The sequence below is a fragment of the Raphanus sativus genome, unplaced genomic scaffold, assembly GCF_000801105.2.
Source record: "Raphanus sativus cultivar WK10039 unplaced genomic scaffold, ASM80110v3 Scaffold1650, whole genome shotgun sequence".
NCBI lineage: Eukaryota > Viridiplantae > Streptophyta > Magnoliopsida > Brassicales > Brassicaceae > Raphanus > Raphanus sativus.
In genome coordinates, this window is record NW_026616959.1 from 1 (window position 1) to 20,395 (window position 20,395).

The 20,395-nt window shown below is 38.1% G+C and overlaps 4 protein-coding genes and 1 pseudogene across 4 annotated transcripts; 4 read left to right on the plus strand and 1 right to left on the minus strand.

The window, feature by feature from the left end:
- The first annotated feature begins 24 nt into the window (after positions 1–24).
- Positions 25–5,269, plus strand: LOC130504547 (uncharacterized). Its single transcript, XM_056999164.1, has 7 exons — positions 25–541; positions 607–737; positions 1,614–1,960; positions 2,047–2,911; positions 3,134–4,276; positions 4,431–5,006; positions 5,231–5,269. The coding sequence occupies exons 1-7, from the start codon at positions 25–27 to the stop codon at positions 5,267–5,269; spliced, it is 3,618 nt and encodes a 1,205-aa protein (XP_056855144.1).
- A 4,009-nt stretch (positions 5,270–9,278) lies between these two features.
- Positions 9,279–11,279, plus strand: LOC130494763 (expansin-A5-like). The gene is made up of 3 exons (XM_056999163.1): positions 9,279–9,548; positions 9,980–10,271; positions 10,712–11,279. The coding sequence occupies exons 1-3, from the start codon at positions 9,383–9,385 to the stop codon at positions 11,019–11,021; spliced, it is 768 nt and encodes a 255-aa protein (XP_056855143.1). The 5' UTR covers positions 9,279–9,382; the 3' UTR covers positions 11,022–11,279.
- Positions 11,280–12,589: 1,310 nt separating this feature from the next.
- On the plus strand, positions 12,590–16,401 carry LOC130504548 (uncharacterized). Its single transcript, XM_056999165.1, has 3 exons — positions 12,590–12,627; positions 12,710–15,897; positions 16,163–16,401. Exons 1-3 carry the CDS (start codon positions 12,590–12,592, stop codon positions 16,399–16,401), a joined length of 3,465 nt encoding a protein of 1,154 aa, XP_056855145.1.
- A 101-nt stretch (positions 16,402–16,502) lies between these two features.
- Positions 16,503–18,743, plus strand: LOC130504546 (uncharacterized; annotated as a pseudogene).
- Positions 18,744–19,327: 584 nt separating this feature from the next.
- LOC130504545 (probable calcium-binding protein CML46) lies at positions 19,328–20,149 on the minus strand. The gene has a single exon (XM_056999162.1). It carries the CDS (start codon positions 20,040–20,042, stop codon positions 19,476–19,478), a length of 567 nt encoding a protein of 188 aa, XP_056855142.1. The 5' UTR covers positions 20,043–20,149; the 3' UTR covers positions 19,328–19,475.
- Between the last annotated feature and the right edge of the window lie 246 nt (positions 20,150–20,395).

Below are 20,395 nucleotides of genomic sequence, written 5' to 3' on the forward strand. Positions count from 1 at the left end.
ACGATCACAGTTATCACAATAACAATGAGGTGGCTCGCCATGATTTCTCGTTACTCGGACCCGAGACAGGTTCGTCGTGAAGATAGATATGGAGCTGTGCATAGGGATGGAGATAGAATGCTCGAGCGCGCTGGAGGAAAGTCTGGTCCTGTCCGTGCTTCTACTCGCTACGGTCACCGCTATGCTCCATATGAGCATAAACGACCTCAACTTTGGAGAGAGAAACATCAGCTTGCAGCCGACAAACATAAGAATTTGGCTAATCCACCGCTGATGATTACAGATGGAATATCTACCAACGCCTCTGTGCAAGCTCGAGAATCTGATACAGAGACCTCTACTGTTCGTGGTTTGACAAGCCTTAGTGGAAAAGCAACTCAAAACAGTGGTAAGAAGCTAGCTAGCGCCATCGTCACTCCTTCACGATCTCAACCTAAGGACCAGAACGTAACGACTCGTGACACTAATGTTGCAAAACAAATACCTTTCTCTCTTATGGAGGAAGATAACAATGAAGATCAGATGATAGGAGCCTTGCAAGGTATGATATTGCTGGCTCTTCTAGCATGGTCGTGGATCATGACTCGTTTATGATGGAAAAAGTAGAGGAAGATGACTTGCTGGGTGAGGACCTCAAAGAGATGGAGGAGGATCTTTCCGCTAAGGAGAAAGTGTTGTACCAGAGCGATATGGCTCACGATCGGGACGAAAGCCCAAGAGCCACTCATCTCGGACTGGTTTAAGAAAAGACACGTCCTGGCCCATCTTTTGGATCACAGGCCAAGAAGCAGTGCTAATGAAACGGGGATCGCCAAGGCCACGTCATAGGTCGCCAGCACACTTTCCTTCTTATGGGGAAAGTAAAGGACAAATGATAATACGTAAGGATAAGAAGAAATGCTTCGTCTTCGAAAGAAAATGGTTTGAGGGGGTCCAAGCAAACCCCAAAGAATAACCCATGAAGACAATCAGTTGGAACTGTCGAGGGATAGGGATGACCTCACAGTTCGACGCCTTACGGAGATGTGTCAGAAGCATCGCCCAGGACTTGTGTTCCTTTCTGAAACGAAGAATAAGAAGCGGATGTTGCAAAACATTCAGGCTGATTTAGGATTTGATCGTTTGTTTACCGTTGAGCCACTTGGTCTCAACGGGGGTTTAGCTCTCTTTTTTATGGATGATTTTCAAGTTAATGTTTTATTTTCGAATAACAGAATGATTGACATTGAGACAATCATTGATGGATAAAAGTCTACATGACATTTGTTTATGGTGACCCTGTTTTAGAACGTAGGGATCAGGTTTGGGAACGTCTTACGCGTTTTTCAACAACTCGAAATGGACCTTGGTTCATGATTGGTGACTTTAATGAAATAAAGGACCATACTGAAAAAGTGGGGGGAAGAAAACGCTCGGATAGTTCTTTCTTGCCATTCGGACAGATGCTGAGTGATTGTGCTATGCTAGATTTTCCATACACGGGCGACATGCTTTCTTGGGTTGGAAAAAGAGCAAGAGGAGCAACTGTTAGATGTCGCTTAGATAGAGCAGTGGGAAATGGGGATTGGCATGGAAAATTCCCACACACGTCTGTTAAGTATCTTCGCCTCTAGGGATCGGATCATCGTCCGGTCTTAGCAGACATACTCGTACGGCCCACAAGGAGGAGGAAAAAGTTCAAGTTTGATAAGCGCTGGCTGGATAATGAGGAATTAAGACAAGTTATTCTTGAAGGATGGAAATCGGATGACCTGCCTCCTGAAGCGAACATCATGGAACATATTGCTAGTTGTCGTAAAGCCTTGAGTAAATGGCGTAGGGAGAATGATGTGAAATCGGCAAAACTAGTGGAGGAACTTAAGGAGAAAGTAGAGGACCTTTACTCGAATGATGATGCTACTTCTGAGGAGATTGCTGCTGCTTTAAAAGAACTCTCTAATGCTCTTAAGGCAGAAGAGATGTTTTGGAGACAGAAAGTAGAGTTTTCTGGTTAAGGGAGGGAGACAGGAATTCTAAATTTTTTCATGCTCTGCTCAAACAACGGAGAGCGAGGAATAGGATAACACAACTTCTGGACGAAAATGGAAACGTGGTAGAAGATGAAGAAGGACTGGTAGCCATTGCTACTAGTTATTTTCGACAGATTTTTGAATCTTCTGATCCAGAGGATATCGCGGAGGCATTATCGGAGGTAAAGACAACTATCACGGGTGCCATAAATGAAGATCTCACAGCACCAGTGACAGGGTGGGAGGTGAAACTAGCGCTTTTTGCTATGCACCCAGAAAAAGCACCGGGACCAGATGGAATGACATCAATTTTCTACCAGAAGTATTGGGATATTGTGAAAGATGATTTGACCCGTATGGTTAATCAATTTCTTTTTCAAGGCACAATGGCGGAGGGCTTAAATGATACAAATATTTGTCTAATTCCTAAGACGACAAAGCCGAATGAGATGACACAGTTTAGACCTATCAGCCTCTGCAATGTTAGTTATAAAATTATATCGAAGGTCTTATGTCAGAGATTAAAGAAGGTTCTCCCACAAAGGATATTTGAAACTCAATCAGCCTTTGTAGAAGGAAGACAAATCACATATAATATCATGATAGCTCAGGAGATGTTCCATGCTCTACGGACTAAACCGGCCGGCAAAGTGAAGAGAATGGGCATCAAGACGGACATGAGTAAAGCATATGACCGGATGAAATGGTCATTTATTAAGGCTGTCATGCGGAAGATGGGTTTTTCAGAGATATGGATTGATTGGATTATGAGATGTATCACCTCGGTTAGGTACAAAGTCTTGATAAATGGAGACCCAAGAGGGAATATAGTCCCAGAGAGAGGTCTGAGGCAAGGAGATCCTCTGTCTCCTTTCATATTTATTCTATGCACAGAAGCGCTCGTTAGCCTTCTTAATCACACGGAAAGTCAAGGAAAGATAACGGGGATGCGAATCGTTCGCGCTAGCCCCCCGATCTCTCACCTACTTTTTGCTGATGATAGCCTTTTCTTTTGTAAGGCGGAGCCCCGTGAATGTGAAGAAGTAATGAAAGTAGTCAGAAGATATGGGAAAGCATCAGGTCAGTGTATCAATTTTGACAAGTCCTCCTTATTCTTTGGTAAGAGGATCCCAGCGAGTGAGCGACAGCTGATTAAAGACACACTTGGTATCCAAAATGAAGGAGGAATGGGGTCATACCTAGGTATCCCGGAGGATATTAGTGGATCTAAATGCAAATTATTTGCCTTTCTAAAGGAGAAGTTATCACATAGAGTTAATGGGTGGACGGGAAGACTGCTTTCGAAAGGAGGGAAAGAAGTACTAATTGAATCGATCCTATTGGCTCTACCGACATATGTCATGTCCAGCTTCTTGCTCCCCTTGGAGATATGCGAGAATCTTGCAAGTGCCATAGCACAATTTTGGTGGAGTTCTAATCCGCCAAAAAGAGGAATACACTGGGCAACATGGGATAAGATGTGTGCACCTAGAGATGAAGGAGGTATAGGCTTTCGCTTGATACATGAGTTTAACTTGGCACTCTTAGCAAAACAACTATGGCGTCTAGTTCAGTTTCCAGATTCTTTAGTGGCTAGAGTCTTAAGAGGCAAATACTACCGTTTGAGCTTGCCTTTGCGATTAGGCTCCGTTGATAACCCATCTTATGTGTGGACAAGCATTACAGCGGCGAGGGAACTTTTATTATTGGGTATCCAAAACAAAGTCCATTCAGGTTATGAAATTAAGGTCTGGCAGGACCCTTGGATCCCGACGACACCAGCTAGATCAGCTCGGCCCAGAGTTCCAGTGGTAAACCCGAATATGCTAGTCAGTAGTCTCATTGATTTTCAGACGAAGGAGTGGGATGAACAACTACTGGAGCAGTATGTAGATCAAGAGGACATTCCCATGATTCAAAGTTTGGCCATAAGCCCTACTCATAAACGTGATACATTCTGCTGGAGCTATACCAAAAATGGTCAATATACATTCAAATCTGGATATTGGGTAGCCAGAAATATATTGAGGAAAAATGAAGAGGTTCAAGTCTTAGAACCTATCATAACTAAGCTTCAGGCCTTTGCCTGGACTGTAAATGCACCCCAGAAGATTCGTCACTTCATCTGGCAACTGATTACAGGACAAATAGCGGTTACAAGGAACCTTGCAAGACGTAACATGAGATGCGATAATTATTGTCCAAGATGTGCAGAGCCAGAAGAGTCAGTTACTCATGCAATCTTTGAATGTCCGCCAGCATTACAAGTATGGGCATTATCCTCTACTCCATCCAATCCACAAACGTTTCCTCTCTCGAGTGTCTACGCCAATATGGATTACTTGTTTTAGAGGAAGAATTATCATTGAGCCAGAAAATGATAGAGATCTGTATCCTTGGATAATATGGTATATCTGGAAGGCTAGGAACGACAAACTATTCAGGGGGATAGATAGAGATCCAGTGGAACTAGTCAGGTATGCGGAATCTGAATGTCAGGCATGGCATAATGCTAGGGAGATGATACCGACAGCTCCAGTGGAACAAAGCTCAGATCAATCACAAGTCTTAAGCTTGGGAGATATATGCATGGTGGATGGTTCATGGACCTCTACTGATCATTACACTGGATTAGGATGGGCTTGGAAGGACAGCACGGGAAAGATACAGCTCATGGGGACAAGAAACTTGAGAAGACGCGAAACACCTTTGCACTCGGAACTTAAAGCTTTGAAATGGGCAATGGAGACAATGCTGCAACATTCGGACTGCCAAAGATTTGGGACAGATTGTAAGGATCTAATCGTAATGATAAAGGAACCTCAGGCATGGCCAACCTTCTCTACAGAGTTGGAAACGATAAATATGCTGAAGATGTGCTTTACAGAGTTTACCATTCACTACATTCCAAGAAATCAAAATGTTGTAGCTGATTCGTTAGCTAGGACTGCTCGTACTTTCCACCGTTCTCTTTGCTACTTTGGTTGTTCTATTCCGGTCTGGTTACCCAGACCACCTCAAGCTTGAGTAATAGATCAGTCTTTCGATGATAAAAAACAAATCTAAAAGTGGAAAGTAACAACAATAGACGTAAAAAAAGCACTACACGTCCCAAATTGTAGGAAGAAAGGAAAAACACTACACGTCAAATAAATTAAAAGACTACAAGTCAAAAAATCCGGCTTAGTGGCTTACCCTTCAATTTGTATGGAATGTAAAAGCCGTATATCATTTTGCGTATTCGTTACTGGGCCACTTAGTTGTGAATTTATTGTTTTCTTTTGAAACCATGTTGTTTTAGACTTTCACGAGACCCTTGTCTTTCTGAATATTCTAGAGACCCATTATTAATGGGTTCTCGTCCTTGGTGTCTCACAGATTTGGACACAAAATAAAATGAGTATCTCAAAATATTTAGATATCTTGTCAAAAATATTTTAAATGAAATATTTTGAGATACTTTTAATGAATATCTAAACATTTGAAATACTCATCTATTTTATTTTGTGTTGAGATCTGTGAAGACCAAGGATGAGAATCCATTAATAATGTTGCTCCAATATTTTCATACATATATTATATCATATGAGAATTCGGCCAAACAAAACCTCAGCTTTTCAGAAATTACCAAAATAAACATGAATTTCATGAAAAAAAACACTTTTTTCATTGGGCTGGCCAAAAAAACAAAACTTTCATTGACTTTCTAATTAATTAGCAATATTTTCGTTGACTGTCAATTTAACACGTCGTTTGTTGGCGTTAAAGTAAAACGACGTCGTTTTCAAATGAGATGAAACGACGTCGTTTTATATGATTTGAAAAATAAAAACAAGTAGCCCCCTGGATTTGAACTCAGGTTGGATAGGACATATGATATGGTATTTTACCACTGGGCTAATGACATTTTCAATGTACTTACTAACATATTTAATGTTATTTGATACTCATTGAATATAAAAAAATTGTCTAAAAACTTAAAAATATCTTTAAAATTCCAAAATTGAAAAAAGAAATAATTTTATAAAATTAATTTTGAAACTAAAATGAAAAATAAATTCTTTTTTTTCTTAAGAAAATAAAAATTAAAAAGTTCAATATCTAGCTTAAAAATCGATTTTTATATAAAATAAAATATTTTTTTTCTTAAGTTTCGATTTTTAAGCTAGATATTGAATTTTTTTAAAAAAATTTGAATTTTTTAAAGATTTTTATTTTTTTAAGAATTTTTTTTTTATTTTTATTTTAATTTCAAAATTAATTTTATAAAAATATTTCTTTTTCAATTTTTTGGAATTTTAAAGATATTTTTAAGTTTTTAGAATTTTTTTATATTCAATGATTACCAAATAACATTAAATATGTTAGTAAATACATTTAAAGTGCCAATAGTTATGTTCTACCCAACCGAAGTTCGAATCCAGGGGACTACTTGTTTTTATTTTTCAACTCATATAAAACGACGTTGTTTCATATCATTTGAAAACGACATCGTTTCACTTTAGCACCAACATAAACGATGTTTGTTAAATTAACTGACGACGTGCTAAATTGGCAAGTCAATGAAAGTTTAGTGTTTTTTTGGTCAGCCCAAAAGTTCATGTTTGTTTTGGCAATTCGTGCAAAGTTAAGGTTTTTTTTGGCTGAATTCCTTATATCATATATATCTTTAGGTCTGGGTAAAAAATCCAGAACCACACCATATTCCAACCAAAATATTTGAATCAGAACCAAATCAAAAACTTAAATAAAATAGCCGAATAATTCCTATATTTTTATATCCGAAATAACCAAATAGAACCGAGAATTGAAGAGATATCCAGATATATAGAACTATTAGTTATATATACATATAACATAATTAAATATATATTTATAACTAAAAAATTTCTTATAAGAATCCAAAAATATTTGAAGATAACTATATTATTATAAAATATCCGAACTACTCGAATTATCTGAAGTATTCGGATAATTGTATCCAAAATATCCATTTTTATCTAAATCATCCTAATTATTTAATATTTTATCCTAAATAGCCGATATTTTATTTGAACTATCTGAAGGAGAACTACCAGAACTAGCCAAACCAAAACCGTAACCAAATAAGAACCAATTTTTTTGGATATCTTTCGGTTTCTAGTTTTAATATCCGAACCTAACTGAACCCAAAATTATCCTAACCGAACCGAAAATAGATCAAATAGTAAATTGATCCTCTAACCTTCTACTCAAACTACCCGAAATATTCCAACAGAACCAAACCGATGCCCAAAATGCCCACCCTTATATGTCCTAATAGTCTCTCATTTCTCTCATAGCATAAGGACTTTGGGCACATCACTTTCATAAGCTAAGCTGTATTTGAACCTCAAACCATGATTGACGCCACTATAGACGTTATAAACTGTTAATTGACAAAAATAGCCGACTATTCACATGCTTCAGGTATTAATCTTGATTTTTTGTAGATGACCTATTCCGATTAGAGAAATGGTTTAACTAATTTGAGGGATACACACACATCTTAGAAGCTGTATACTGATAAACTGAACCATTTTTGTCACCCACATAATTAGTTGAAATATCGTCATGTCAAAGTCAATATATTTAAACCACCATGCTTCATCCATGTGAGAACGGGTACTAATGTTCGACCAAATTTGAGTATGGATTAAGACTTCATTCGCATACTTGTAAAACGTGGAAAAATATCTGCATGCCGTCAGGGGCGGACGTATGTTGTTCGTAACGGAGTCACGTGCCCCCGACTAAAATTTATTTTCTTGAATGTAATATGTTCAAACTTTTGATATTCTTCGTGTAATTAGTTTAAACTCTATGAAAATGCCCCCTACTAACTTGAAGTTTATAATTGTGCCCCCAATTAAAAGTATGTCTAGATCCGCCTCTGCATGTCGTATATACATGTACTGTTTACATCAGTTCACCTTAAAGAAAAAGGAAAACAGAAGCTATAAAAATATCTCACAAGTTTTAGCTACAGATTTATAATGCATATGCTTTCAAATTCCATACATTTCTATTGCTGATAGCATATGATTCTATAACAAACTTTCAAAATTTCATAGTATTCATACGAAAACTTGTAAGACTAAAATATTAATATTTATACATACATATGACATGTGGTTCGTTTTTGTTCAGTCCACGTCCATCCGGTTTTCTTTCAGCACAGTTTTCATTTTTTTTTTTTTTTGGCAACTCACAGTTTTCATTTCTTTCACAAATCATTACAACGTATCTCTATTTTTTTATAAAGAAAAATAGAGCATTATTTCGTCAAAAAAAAAAATAGAGCATTAACAACGTATCTCTTGACCATCTCCTATCATTGTCAATATGTTTATGACATAATAACCGGTACAATTTCTTATAAAAGCAAACGCATTCGGTGTATCGCACATGAAATGTTCTAAAGAGCAACTTGTTAGCTCCTCTATTTTTATGTTGCCATGGATACTTCGGCATATTTTGTTTAGTGTATATAAATTTGAAATTATTCAAGTGCTCGATGTAGATTAAAAAATATAAGATATTTTGTAAGATAACAAAATTAAACTTAGTTGACATAAAAAAAATTTAAACTTGAAAGTATTTAACAAAAAATAAACTTGAAAGTAACAAGGTTTCTTATGCAAGCGTCAAATTAAAACAATAGTAGATTCCAGTGCAAAGTGGACACAAATTAAATTGCACTGTTAAGTTCTCAGGAATTATTTATTGAGCTCTATATTGCATGTCTCGAACAATCAAACCGCATAATTTATTAGTTGTAAACTATTGTCCAAATCGTGTCTGCGTATGATGACTTTCTGACACTTAAAATGATCAAAACTTGATCTATACTTTAAAAGAAGAAAAAGAAGAAGAAGAAGAAAAAGAACTGGTAACTACAGTATCACCATTGCCATGTATTAATTTTGAGTTGAAGATTCCAACTCGTTTTTAACAAGTTTTCTTTGACCTTGTGCCCTTTTTTCAAAAAAAAAAAAGTTTTCTTTGACCTCTTATAGACTTACAGTGAAATTCACCTCTCCTTTATCTCTTTACGCGGTTCAATATCCTTTTTATGATTTTATTGAACTTTTTTAACTTTATACAAACTAAACACTTAAAATGAAAAAACAACTAATTAACAGATTATAATGGAGACCAAGAAGCAGTTGCATGGACCCGGGTTGATTCATTACAGCTAAAACTTTGTCTGAACCCTTCTTCCTATTTATACCAAACTTTCTTCTTCCTCAATTTCATCACACCAAACTTTCAGATTGGCAGAAAATATAAACATTAATTAGGTGCTCTTGTTTTTTTTTTCTCCCTTTGTGTTGTAACTGATTTGCTTCATCATGGGAGTTTTAGTAATCTCGGCTCTCCTGCTGCATGTCCTAGCAGTTTCCATCGGCGTTCAAGGCTTCTACCGTCGTGGCGGCCATCATCCCGGCGGCCACGGAGGACCTTGGATCAACGCTCATGCCACTTTCTACGGCGGGGGTGATGCTTCCGGCACAATGGGTACCTTATTGATCTCTAACAAAAACCCTTCAATGTCTTATGTTCACTTGCATCACTATAATTTAACTGAAAAAGGGTAATTTATTCATTCCACCTCAGCTTAATCTCATGTTATCAGAGCTAGCTAGCCCTCTTGTTTCATGCAAATGATTTCAACGGATAAAATATTATATTATACTAACAGAGCAAATCGACTCTTTGATGTTATATGCATATCACATTAATCTTTTTCACATGGTATAATTTATTGTCTTTAAACTAATTTTTCTAACACAAGATTTAAAATTTTCAGAAGAATTTTTAGAAAACATAAATGCAAACTCCGTACGTAAACAAAATAAAAATCTTACAAATGTTTGTCGACTTTACGTTTGCGTTTACACTATATGCATGTGGGTACTAAAACCATTTGCTTAATTAATAAAAAAAAGGTGGAGCATGTGGGTACGGGAATCTGTATGGCCAAGGTTACGGAACAGAGACGGCGGCGCTGAGCACGGCGTTATTCGACAATGGACTTAGTTGCGGTGCGTGTTTCGAGCTGAAGTGTGTCAACGATCCTCAGTGGTGCATACAAGGCCGGTCCATTGTGGTCACTGCCACTAACTTTTGCCCTCCTGGTGGCGCCTGCGATCCTCCCAACCACCATTTCGATCTTTCTCAGCCCATCTACGAACACATCGCTCTTTACAAGTCCGGCATCATTCCGGTTATGTACAGAAGGTACTAATTTACTAACCCCTCACAATGGGGTTATTTACTGTCATGGAATTGCATAGTAGTACTCAACTATATGTGTAGTTTGTGAATAAAAATCGGACGCCTAGAGATCCGCTTAAGTGGAAAATGGATTATAGTTTTAATGATTATTTTTTTTAATGTATTTTCCAAAATGATTTTTCTTTTTTTTTGTAACACAATCCAAATTTTTTTTTTTTGAAAAATCGGTTTAAATGTTGAGTAGGCTCCTATCTAAGCAGTATTCCTCTATAAAATGTTTAACTATGCCTAAACAGTGTACAGAAGATACGTGTTCATGGAATTTAGATTCATAAATACGCCTTTACTACTTTGGACCAGTTTATAAATGTAGTAGAAATTGGGTATTAAGTCATTAATAGACTTGACTTGTGGTGCCTCTATAATAATTGTTTTTTTTATAGGGTTCGGTGCAGAAGAAGAGGCGGGATAAGGTTCACGATCAACGGCCACTCATATTTTAACTTGGTTCTGGTCACAAACGTAGGTGGAGCCGGGGACGTACACTCAGTGTCGATGAGAGGGTCACGTTCAAGATGGCAATTAATGTCAAGAAACTGGGGGCAAAACTGGCAAAGCAACTCTTATCTCAACGGTCAAAGTCTGTCGTTTGTTGTGACCACAAGTGATCGCCGAAGCGTCGTGTCGTACAATGTTGCTCCTCCCACTTGGTCCTTTGGCCAGACCTACACCGGAGGGCAGTTCAGATATTAACAACTAGTAAAATCATTTAATGATTTTATATTCTATACCGGTTTGGTTTGCTTCGGTTTCTTATAATTTTCGGTTCCAAGTTGGGTCTTTTTTGGATAACCAATTGATGTTTGGACTGATAGTGATATGTAGCCAAATGTGTGTGAACGAGGACCAAAAAAAGAAAAAGAAAAAAATAGACAAATTCTCGTTTTATATAAAAAGAAAGTGATATTGTTATTAAAAATGAAATGGCTCAGTATTTTATATGAGTGCTTATTCGAAGTAGGCTTTAAAACAAAAAAAGTAGGCTATAAACTTGTAATATTTTTTTCAAAAAAAAAACGTGTAATATATTAGGATTCATGTATGTATTATCTCTGCACTTTTGTGGATTAGATTACAATTAGCAGCCAAACACCAAGCAAAATTAATATGTTTGATGGGCTTAAGTTTGGCTTAAAGAAACTTAGGCCTTGATTGGTACAGCTGATGAAGAGACAGTAGCAGTATGCTGTACAAACAGTATGCTGCAGAACATGTATGCTCTTATTAAAATTTTTAATAAGATGATTGGTAGAGCAGTAGCAGTATACAATTTTAAGTTTTTTATAAAAGTTAGTTTATAATATAATTATTTTGAAATTATATATATATACATATATATATATATATTAATAATATATTTGTTATTAAAAAATGAATCTTAATTAATAACATAAATTAAATTTTAAATGTGAATATATTATTTTTAGAATGTATTTGTTTTTAAAATAAATAAATTTTATTTTTGGATATAAAATAATTTTCAATATTATTAAAATAAATAAAACATAAATTTATTTTTGGATATAAAATAATTTGAATATATTAAAAGAATAAATAAATTATCATTATATATATCTTTTTTATTTTATATATTAATATATAAAAGAGATAGAAATTTTATCGAAATTTTATTTTAAAAAAATAAAATTTACAATTAAAATATTTATTTTTAAAAATAATATTTTGCATTTAAAATATAATATAATTTATATAATTAAATTATATTTTTAATGTGAAATACTATTTAAAAAAATATTTATATTGTAAATTTATTTTAGAAATCAAATTTTTATTTTCTGGATATAAAAATAATTTTATGATAATATTAAATCAAATAAATGAACTAATTATATTTATTTCTTAAATTTATAAATTGTAAATGCAAATGCTCTTCCAAAAGTTTCATATGAGAGCATTTGCTAGAGAGCATTTAGAGAGCATTAGCATTTAGTAAATGCTTTTCTAAATGCTTTTCAAACAAATGTTGATTGGATAATGTGTAGCATGATGCTAATGCTCTACCAATCAAGGCCTTATTCGAACCTTGAAGGATAGTGTAGTGATATGATATCTTTTTCTGAATGTACATGTTTTTGCCACTATGAGCTTAAGTACTACTTGTTCTGTTATTCCTTAAATAATGCTTAGAACTTGCATATGCATACTAAAATACACACATACATGTTACATATGAATTACATCTAAAAATGGTTGTGCATATTCTTGGTTTTATACAACTACATTTATACATGTATAAGGAAATGGAATATTTCAGAAAACGTGGGGAGAAGAATAAAAGGTGACAAATATTAAAACGAGTTTTTGTTTATGTTTTATATTAAAACGAGTTTTTGTTTTTGTTTTTGAAAACATGATGTCAGAGAAAAAGAGATACCGAGCTCAGGCAACCGATTATCTTGGGCGTTTGCGCGCGACTGCAGGCTGAAAGAGATACCGAGCTCAGGCAACCGATTATCTTGGGCTGGAGTTAGAGAGATCATGAGCAATGGTGTTAAAGAAAAGGTGTGGGTTCAATGCAGATTGGATAGGGCGTTCGGAAACGCTGAATGGTTTCGTCTCTTCCCAAACTCTCACTCGTTCTATCTGGAGAAGACAGGTTCTGACCATAGACCGATTTTCACGGGACTGGATGCTACAGTGCAGAGGAGGACAGGAAGGTTTACTTTTGATAAAAGATGGTGTGCTAAACCTGGGATTCAGGAGATCATACGTAGAGGCTGGAGCGTGGGTAATCCCTCAGGGGAGGCATCTGTATCGGAGCGCATCCGTTCTTGTAGAATGGAGCTATCAAAATGGAAGCGAACAGCTAATGTGAACTCTAATATGAGCATCATGAAGTTGCGCAGAGAGTTGGAGGTGGAGGAGAGTAAAATCAGACCTGATCTCGCGAGACTGCCAATGATGCGTCTGGAGTTGGAAAAGGCATATCAAGAAGAGGAGACTTTTTGGCAACAACGGAGTAAAAATTCTTGGCTACGAGTTGGTGACAAGAATACTAAAGTCTTTCATGGTTGGGTGGAGTCTAGGAGGATGAAGAATAAGGTTCATTCTTTGATCAGTCCTGATGGGTCGGAGCACTTCGATGAAGATATGAAAGGGAAGATAGCGGTTGACTATTTCACTGATTTGTTCACTTCAAATGGGTCTGCTTCTCCAGTTGAGTTGTTGGAAGGAATGACGCCAAGGGTAACAGAGCGAATGAACAGAGACCTGATTAAACCGGTATCAGATGCGGAGATCAAGAGTGCGGTGAAGGCAATCAAATGCGATAGCTCCCCGGGTGTTGATGGGATGACAGGTCATTTTTTCCAGAAGTTTTGGAACATCACAGGCCAGCAAGTGACGAAGGAGGTGCGGAACTTCTTTGAGTCAGGTCAGCTCCCTATGGACTGGAACTTCACAGAGCTCTGTCTATTGCCTAAAGTTCTCAACCCGAATCAGATGAAGGATCTAAGACCTATTAGCTTGTGTTCTGTGGTCTACAAAATTGTCTCCAAGGTGATGTGTGATCGGCTCAAGACCATCTTGCCGCATATAATCTCACCAGCTCAAGGAGCTTTTGTAGGAGGTCGCCTTATCTCTGATAACTTGCTCATTGCACATGAGATGGTTCATGGTTTGAGGACCAACCCTATGTGCAAATCAGATTTCATAGCCATTAAAACTGATATGTCCAAGGCGTATGATAGGGTGGAGTGGAATTTCTTGGAAGCCTTGTTCTCCAAGTTGGGTTTTCATTCTACATGGATTGCTTGGATTATGAGCTGTGTGCGGTCAGTTTCCTACTCGGTGCTACTGAATGGGCAAGCATATGGCCACATTACTCCTCAACGTGGTATCAGACAAGGAGATCCTCTTTCTCCTTTTCTTTTTATACTATGTGCAGAGGCGTTAATTCACACAATGAACCAGGGGGAGCAGAATGGGAGGATCACATGCATGAAGATAGCATCGAACTGTCCATCGGTTCAACATCTCCTATTTGCTGATGATAGTTTCTTTCTCTGTAGAGCTACTTTGGCTGAATGCTCCGAGTTCTTACGACGCCTCAAGCTATATGGAGACTCCTCCGGTCAGGTTATTAACTTCCAGAAGTCGGCGATCACTTATGGAGCAGGTATTGATGCAGTGATGAAGCGTGTATTGGCTGAGTTTCTGGGTATCGAGAATGAAGGTGGGGATGGAAAATACTTAGGCTTGCCGGAATGCTTCAGTGGTTCTAAGCAGAAGCTCCTTGCTTTCATTGGAGAGAAGCTGAATAAGAGACTTCGAGGTTGGTTTGCTAAGAAGTTGTCCTTGGGCGGCAAGGAGGTTTTACTCAAGTCCATAGCGATGGCGTTACCGGTGTATGCAATGTCTTGTTTCAGGTTGATAAAGCATCATTGTCAAAAGATTATGAGTGCTATGGCAAGTTTCTGGTGGGATGAATGCGGAGAGAAGAGAAAGATCCATTGGATCTCTTGGAAGAAGATGTGTATCTCAAAGGAGAACGGGGGCCTTGGTTTTAGAGATATGGAAGATTTTAATCAGGCTTTATTGGCAAAGCAGGCCTGGAGGTTACTAAACAACCCTGAGAGTCTAATCGCACAGATTTATAAAGGACGGTATTTCAATAACCGAAGCTTCATGGACTGTGGAAAAGGCATACGTCCATCTTATGCATGGCGTAGTATTCTTTTTGGACGTGACCTCTTGCAAAAAGGGTTAATCAAGTCTATAGGAGATGGAGCATCGACGTTTGTGTGGTCAGAGAAATGGATTATGGATGACACTCCCCGTAGACCAGTCAGCAAGCAAATCATATTCGATGCTAACCTCAAAGTGAGCGCTCTAATTAATAGTGATGGGAGCTGGAATGTGAATTTGTTGAATGAGTTGTTTCCCATCAACGAAGTTCAACGTATTACTCAGTTACCGACAGGAGCATCTCAAGATAGAGAGATATGGGCTTTCACTCCCAATGGTTCGTACTCTGTTAAAAGTGGGTACTCTCTTGCAGCTCAAGAAAAAGAAGCAGAGGCGTTAGGAGGTGATGAGGTGAGCCACGAGGTTTTAGAGCTCAAACGTTTGATATGGAAGGCTCCGACAGTTCCTAAAATAAGAAGCTTCCTCTGGAGAGCTGCATCTGGTGCTCTAGCGGTCGCGGAGAGACTGAACACGAGGGGAATGAACGTTGAAGCTAATTGCAAGCTCTGTTCGGGCGCCAACGAATCCATTGCGCATGTGTTATTTCTCTGTCCGGTGGCGCAAGACATATGGGCACGAATGGGTTTTACTCCGGTAGTAGCTCAAAGTGACCAGTCGTTGAGTGAGCTTCTTTTGTTACATCTTAAGCTGATGACGGAACCGAGTTTACCGGTAGCTCAACGCCAAACTATCCCATGGATTTTCTGGACGATCTGGAAGAATAGAAACTCTGTTCTTTACGCGGAAACTCAAATCTCCATTGAGGTGCAGCTGCAACTGATAAGGGATGATGCAAGACTGTGGACTGAGCTCAATGATAGTCAAGCAAATGAAGAGACTGTGAATGGTTTACTGGAGGAAGGTAAGAAGTGGGAACCCCCGATTCCTGGCTTTGTGAAATGCAATATCCATGCGAACTGGAGAAACGCAAAACTACATAGTGGGGGGGGCGTTTATCATTAGGGATCCATCTGGTAATGTGCTCCACCATGCGAGGGACGCCTTCACGTTCTCACCAAATAGACTTACGGCTGAACTCCGTTGTTTGGAATGGGCGTTGAGGAGTTTGAAAGAACTTGGTTATCAGGAAGTGGTTTTTGCTGCTGATTTTCATGATTTATTTGCAGCAATAGGGAAGGCAATAGACTGGCCCAGATACCGTATCATCCTCAGTCGGATTCAAGGTTTGTGTGCACAGTTTCCTGCAGTTGCGTTTCAATTGAAATCCCCGATTTCAAACAGAGTTGCTAGAGAAATTGCGAAGAGTGTGCTCAGGGATGGAAGATTCCAATCTTACTTAGCCCTCGGAGGACCTGCGTGGCTTCATCATTTAATCAACAGAGAAGCTGCTTTCTTACGCTCGTAGATCTTTATTATTAAGGTTGAGCGTTTTAACTCTTCTTTGTTGTATGGCCTTTTGTGTATGGCCTTTTTCATTTCCTGATCAGTAATATGCAGACGTTTAAAAAAAAACCTCTTTCTAGAGAAAAAGCCGCCGTATTAGGATTTTCCGGCCGACGGAGTTGGCTCCCTTAGCCACCGTCGGTCCGGTCTTGAATGTTATGATTAGCGTTTCTTCTTCCGAGCATGTTTGTTTTTTCTCTTTTGGCTTTGATTTTTACGACTGGTAATTACCTCCGGGAGGTGGAGGTTTGCGCAGCTCCGCCGACGCCGGCTACAGACCGCGGGGGGTAGAGGCTTCTTCAGCCGAACCTCGCCGACTTTTGGATCTTCGGTTTTGATTCCTTCTGGTTTTGGTTTTCTTTTCGGTGTTCCGGCTTCGGTTTCCGGCGGATGAAATCTTGGTAAGACTTCGATGGAAGCTCTCCGGCGGTGGAGCTACGGTGGGGAAGAAGCATGGGAAGAGTTTGGTTTGCAGTCGTCAGTGTGCTAGGATGAACTGAATGAGATCTCGATGTGAACTCGATGAAGTCCTTCGGTGATAAAGTGTGAGCGGCGATGCTGGACGTGATGTTGGATGCGATGTGGGGCGCGATGGTTTGTCTCCGGTGGGTTTCCGGCGAAAATCTCGGTCTTTGGGCCATGGTGTGGCGATCTGGTGACGCGTGTGTCGCGTTTTACCGGCGATTTGCACACGTGGACGGCGTTCAGGATTTAATGGGACATGTGGGTTTGGTTAAGTTGCGTGAATCGCGGGTTGGGCTTTTAGCCTTTGTTGTTGTGTTTATCGGGCCCTTTTGTTTTCTTTTTGTTGGGCCGTGTAGGCTGGTTTGTAGCCGTTTGGTTTGGACTTGGTCCTTTAATAAAATTTCAATTTGTGAAAAAAAAAAAAACATGATGTCAGAGAACTGAAACTGTTCTTAACAGAGCAACCATGAAAGATGTATGCGTGGGGTTTCTTTCTATTTCCATATATACTCTTCTCTCCTCAGACCTATTCTTCTCTGTCCTCAGGTTTCCATTTTTGGCAATCAAAAAGATTTGCATACGATAACATAGCCATCACCAGATCCAAACATCACATGCTTTATCTCCATGTATATATTATCTCTCTGTGTGAATATATGAGACCAAGAGAAGAGCTACATGGATTTTTCTTGTTTCCAAGAATACCCTTTTGATCTTCAGTGCAGAGGAGCATTTAATGGCTTTGGAGAAAACAAGGCAGTGGAGTTCTCTAATAAAAGAAGCATGCTGAAGAAGAGTGATGAATTCAAGAAGAAGCAGAGAGGTTCTTCTAGGGGTTGTAGCAGAGGACATTGGAGAATCTCTGAGGATTCGCAGCTGATGGAACTTGTTGCTGTCTACGGTCCTCAAAACTGGAACCACATTGCAGAGAAGATGCAAGGAAGAAGAACAGGTTAAAAAAATATATATATTTCCTCTGCTATTTTCCGGAGAAAGTGAACTTAAAATGTGTTTTTTTTCTTTCTTTTCTTTCTTGTGTTGTTAAAAGGAAAGAGTTGCAGATTGAGGTGGTTTAACCAGCTAGACCCGAGGATCAACAAAAGAGCTTTCAGCGTTGAGGAAGAAGAGAGGCTACTTGCAGCTCACAGAGCATTTGGTAGCAAATGGGCTATGATTGCTAAGCTTTTTGATGGAAGAACAGACAATGCCTTGAAGAATCACTGGCATGTCCTCATGGCAAGAAAGTTGAGGCAACAATCAACTTCTTACCTAAGGAGTATCAATGAGTATGCTTATAATCCTACTTCAGATAAAAAAACCTCAATATCCCTCCTGGTTTGTGTCTTCTTCTTACTCTATCTAGTATACATGTTAAAGCTTCATGTTTATACTGGTGATTTTTAAGCTTTCATGTTTATGTGTGTGTGTTTGCAGGTACTGTAGATGGTGAAGCTATGAATCTGGAAAAGAACAGCTGGGAAACGTTAAAAGAGTACACAACTAACCTGAAAGCTCAGTATCTACAAGAAGAGTATTGTTCTTCACGCATGCCGATGCAGGGCCCGCATCATCACTGCTCAACCTTCCCTGCAGATTCCTTAGCACTGACACTGCAACCATCATCACCATCACTCTCGGCATCATCATCATCATCATCATCATCATCATCTGCAGAACATAGAGTGGTGGCCAGATATTTTGAGACCACCAAACCTCCAGCATTTATAGATTTTCTTGGGGTCGGCTACCAAAACCCCAACATTTAGAGAGAAAAAGAAGACTAGGAGCTAATAAAGACTTGATTACTATTATTATTATCAAAATCCATTTCGTTTGTAAGCCATTAACATGACAAGCTAAGAAATCAAGTGTCTTTATTTCTTTTACTCCATGTGCTATTTATTGAATTTCTTAACCAAATGTTGAATAACATGTTACAAAATGAAACACTCAGCATATAGTTGAATCAAAGACCAAGTAAACTATAGCAGTTTTGCATTCCACATGAGTGAAACTTAACTAGCATAAGCAGTAAGCTCATGCATTTTGATCACAAATATCAAACTGGTCTTCCTCTCTATCTTCTCTTCTACCTTTGCTCTTCCTCAATCTTCTCCCCTTTCTGTCACTCAGATAGGATCTTATCAATTTTCTAAGAAGTTTTGCTTCCAAGTGCAGTTGCTCCAAGATTGGTATTACTTTGAGTGTGACGAGATTCCTCAATGTAAGGCTCAGATTATTTTCTCTGTTTACACTCATCTTAGCCCCTCTGAGCTTAAGATGGATCATAGTCAAAAAAGAGAAAGTATGTGATTTCGATCATTGGTTCCAAATTTCGGAGAGAAGTGATTATTTGATGTATTATCTTATGTTACGACTTATGAGTTTATTTTGGAAGCCCGGAAATTACTAAAATGTTCCCAAAATATCATGAAAGTTTTGATTAATGGCATATGAGTGTTATAGCAATTACAAAATTTCATCCCAAAAAAAAACAAAGAAAAACATGAGAATCAAGAAGCAGATATATGTTAAATGAAACAAAAGAATAGATAAACCATATCTGATTTATCACAAGCTATTATTCTCCATGAATTTCACAAATCCGTTAAAATCGATTCTCTCTTCTTTGTTATCATTTGATGATCTGATCATAGCCGAGCAATTCTCTAGGTGAGATGCTTCTTTGAAACCTAAGATTGTCAAAACTCTCTGCAACTCTGTAGCGTCGATAAAGCCATCTCTGTTTTCATCGAAGACATCAAAAGCTTGCTTCACTTCCGCTAAGCTCGCTTCATTACTTTTGAACAAACTTGAGATCTCCGTGGAACTGTAGCGTTCTTGAAGCTCATCGCTTTCTTGGTCGGTAGAAAGTCCTAACCTTCTCATAACCATCTCTGCGTCTTCTCTACAGAGATCATCATACTCTTCTTCTTGTTGTTCTTCTATGTGGTGTTTGGTTAAATTCTCATGTTTGTGTGAAACACGTTGATGGTGTTGAAGAAGAGTAAAGAATCTGAATAAAAAGATGCGGGTAGAAGAAACCCATCTGCCAAATTTGATAAGGAACAAGTTGATCAGAGCAAAGAAAGTGAGAGAAGAAGATTGTTTGTATTCAGACAAGAAACTCTTTTCCATGGTGTTTGTATATCAATGAAAGAGAATAAAATGAATCACAAAGAAGCGTCTTAGAGGAGATCTTGGAGCTATAGAATTTCTGTGTATGACTATGAATGGATGGATGAATGAAACATATATTATATAGACATATATGATAGGGTTTTCTAAAGAGGCAGAAGAGAGGAAGGTGGTGGGTGCATGTAGAGATACGAAGACAAAGTCCGTGTTTGAAATGAATTTTAAAAGAGGAAGTTTCGTCAATATCTTCAAGGAAAATGTAAACATGAGTTTCTTGGTCTTATTTGGAGGGGAAGTTTGGTCGGCTAGTGCGTGTATGTTTCTTCTTTCTTTATCAATAAAGAAAAATTAAA

What these genes read in the sequence shown, in the direction of transcription:
- LOC130504547 (XM_056999164.1), top strand. Translation starts at nt 25, where the DNA reads ATGAGGTGGCTCGCCATGATTTCTCGTTACTCGGACCCGAGACAGGTT. An exon ending in AATGTCCGCCAGCATTACAA is followed by an intron (nt 4,277 to 4,430) that starts GTATGGGCATTA and finishes TATATCTGGAAG; the next exon opens with GCTAGGAACGACAAACTATT. An exon ending in ACTTTGGTTGTTCTATTCCG is followed by an intron (nt 5,007 to 5,230) that starts GTCTGGTTACCC and finishes GGAATGTAAAAG; the next exon opens with CCGTATATCATTTTGCGTAT.
- LOC130494763 (XM_056999163.1), top strand. Translation starts at nt 9,383, where the DNA reads ATGGGAGTTTTAGTAATCTCGGCTCTCCTGCTGCATGTCCTAGCAGTT. An exon ending in TGATGCTTCCGGCACAATGG is followed by an intron (nt 9,549 to 9,979) that starts GTACCTTATTGA and finishes AATAAAAAAAAG; the next exon opens with GTGGAGCATGTGGGTACGGG. An exon ending in ATTCCGGTTATGTACAGAAG is followed by an intron (nt 10,272 to 10,711) that starts GTACTAATTTAC and finishes TTTTTTTTATAG; the next exon opens with GGTTCGGTGCAGAAGAAGAG.
- LOC130504548 (XM_056999165.1), top strand. Translation starts at nt 12,590, where the DNA reads ATGGAATATTTCAGAAAACGTGGGGAGAAGAATAAAAG. An exon ending in CGTGGGGAGAAGAATAAAAG is followed by an intron (nt 12,628 to 12,709) that starts GTGACAAATATT and finishes ACATGATGTCAG; the next exon opens with AGAAAAAGAGATACCGAGCT. An exon ending in GAATGGTTTACTGGAGGAAG is followed by an intron (nt 15,898 to 16,162) that starts GTAAGAAGTGGG and finishes ATTTATTTGCAG; the next exon opens with CAATAGGGAAGGCAATAGAC.
- LOC130504545 (XM_056999162.1), bottom strand. Translation starts at nt 20,042, where the DNA reads ATGGAAAAGAGTTTCTTGTCTGAATACAAACAATCTTCTTCTCTCACT.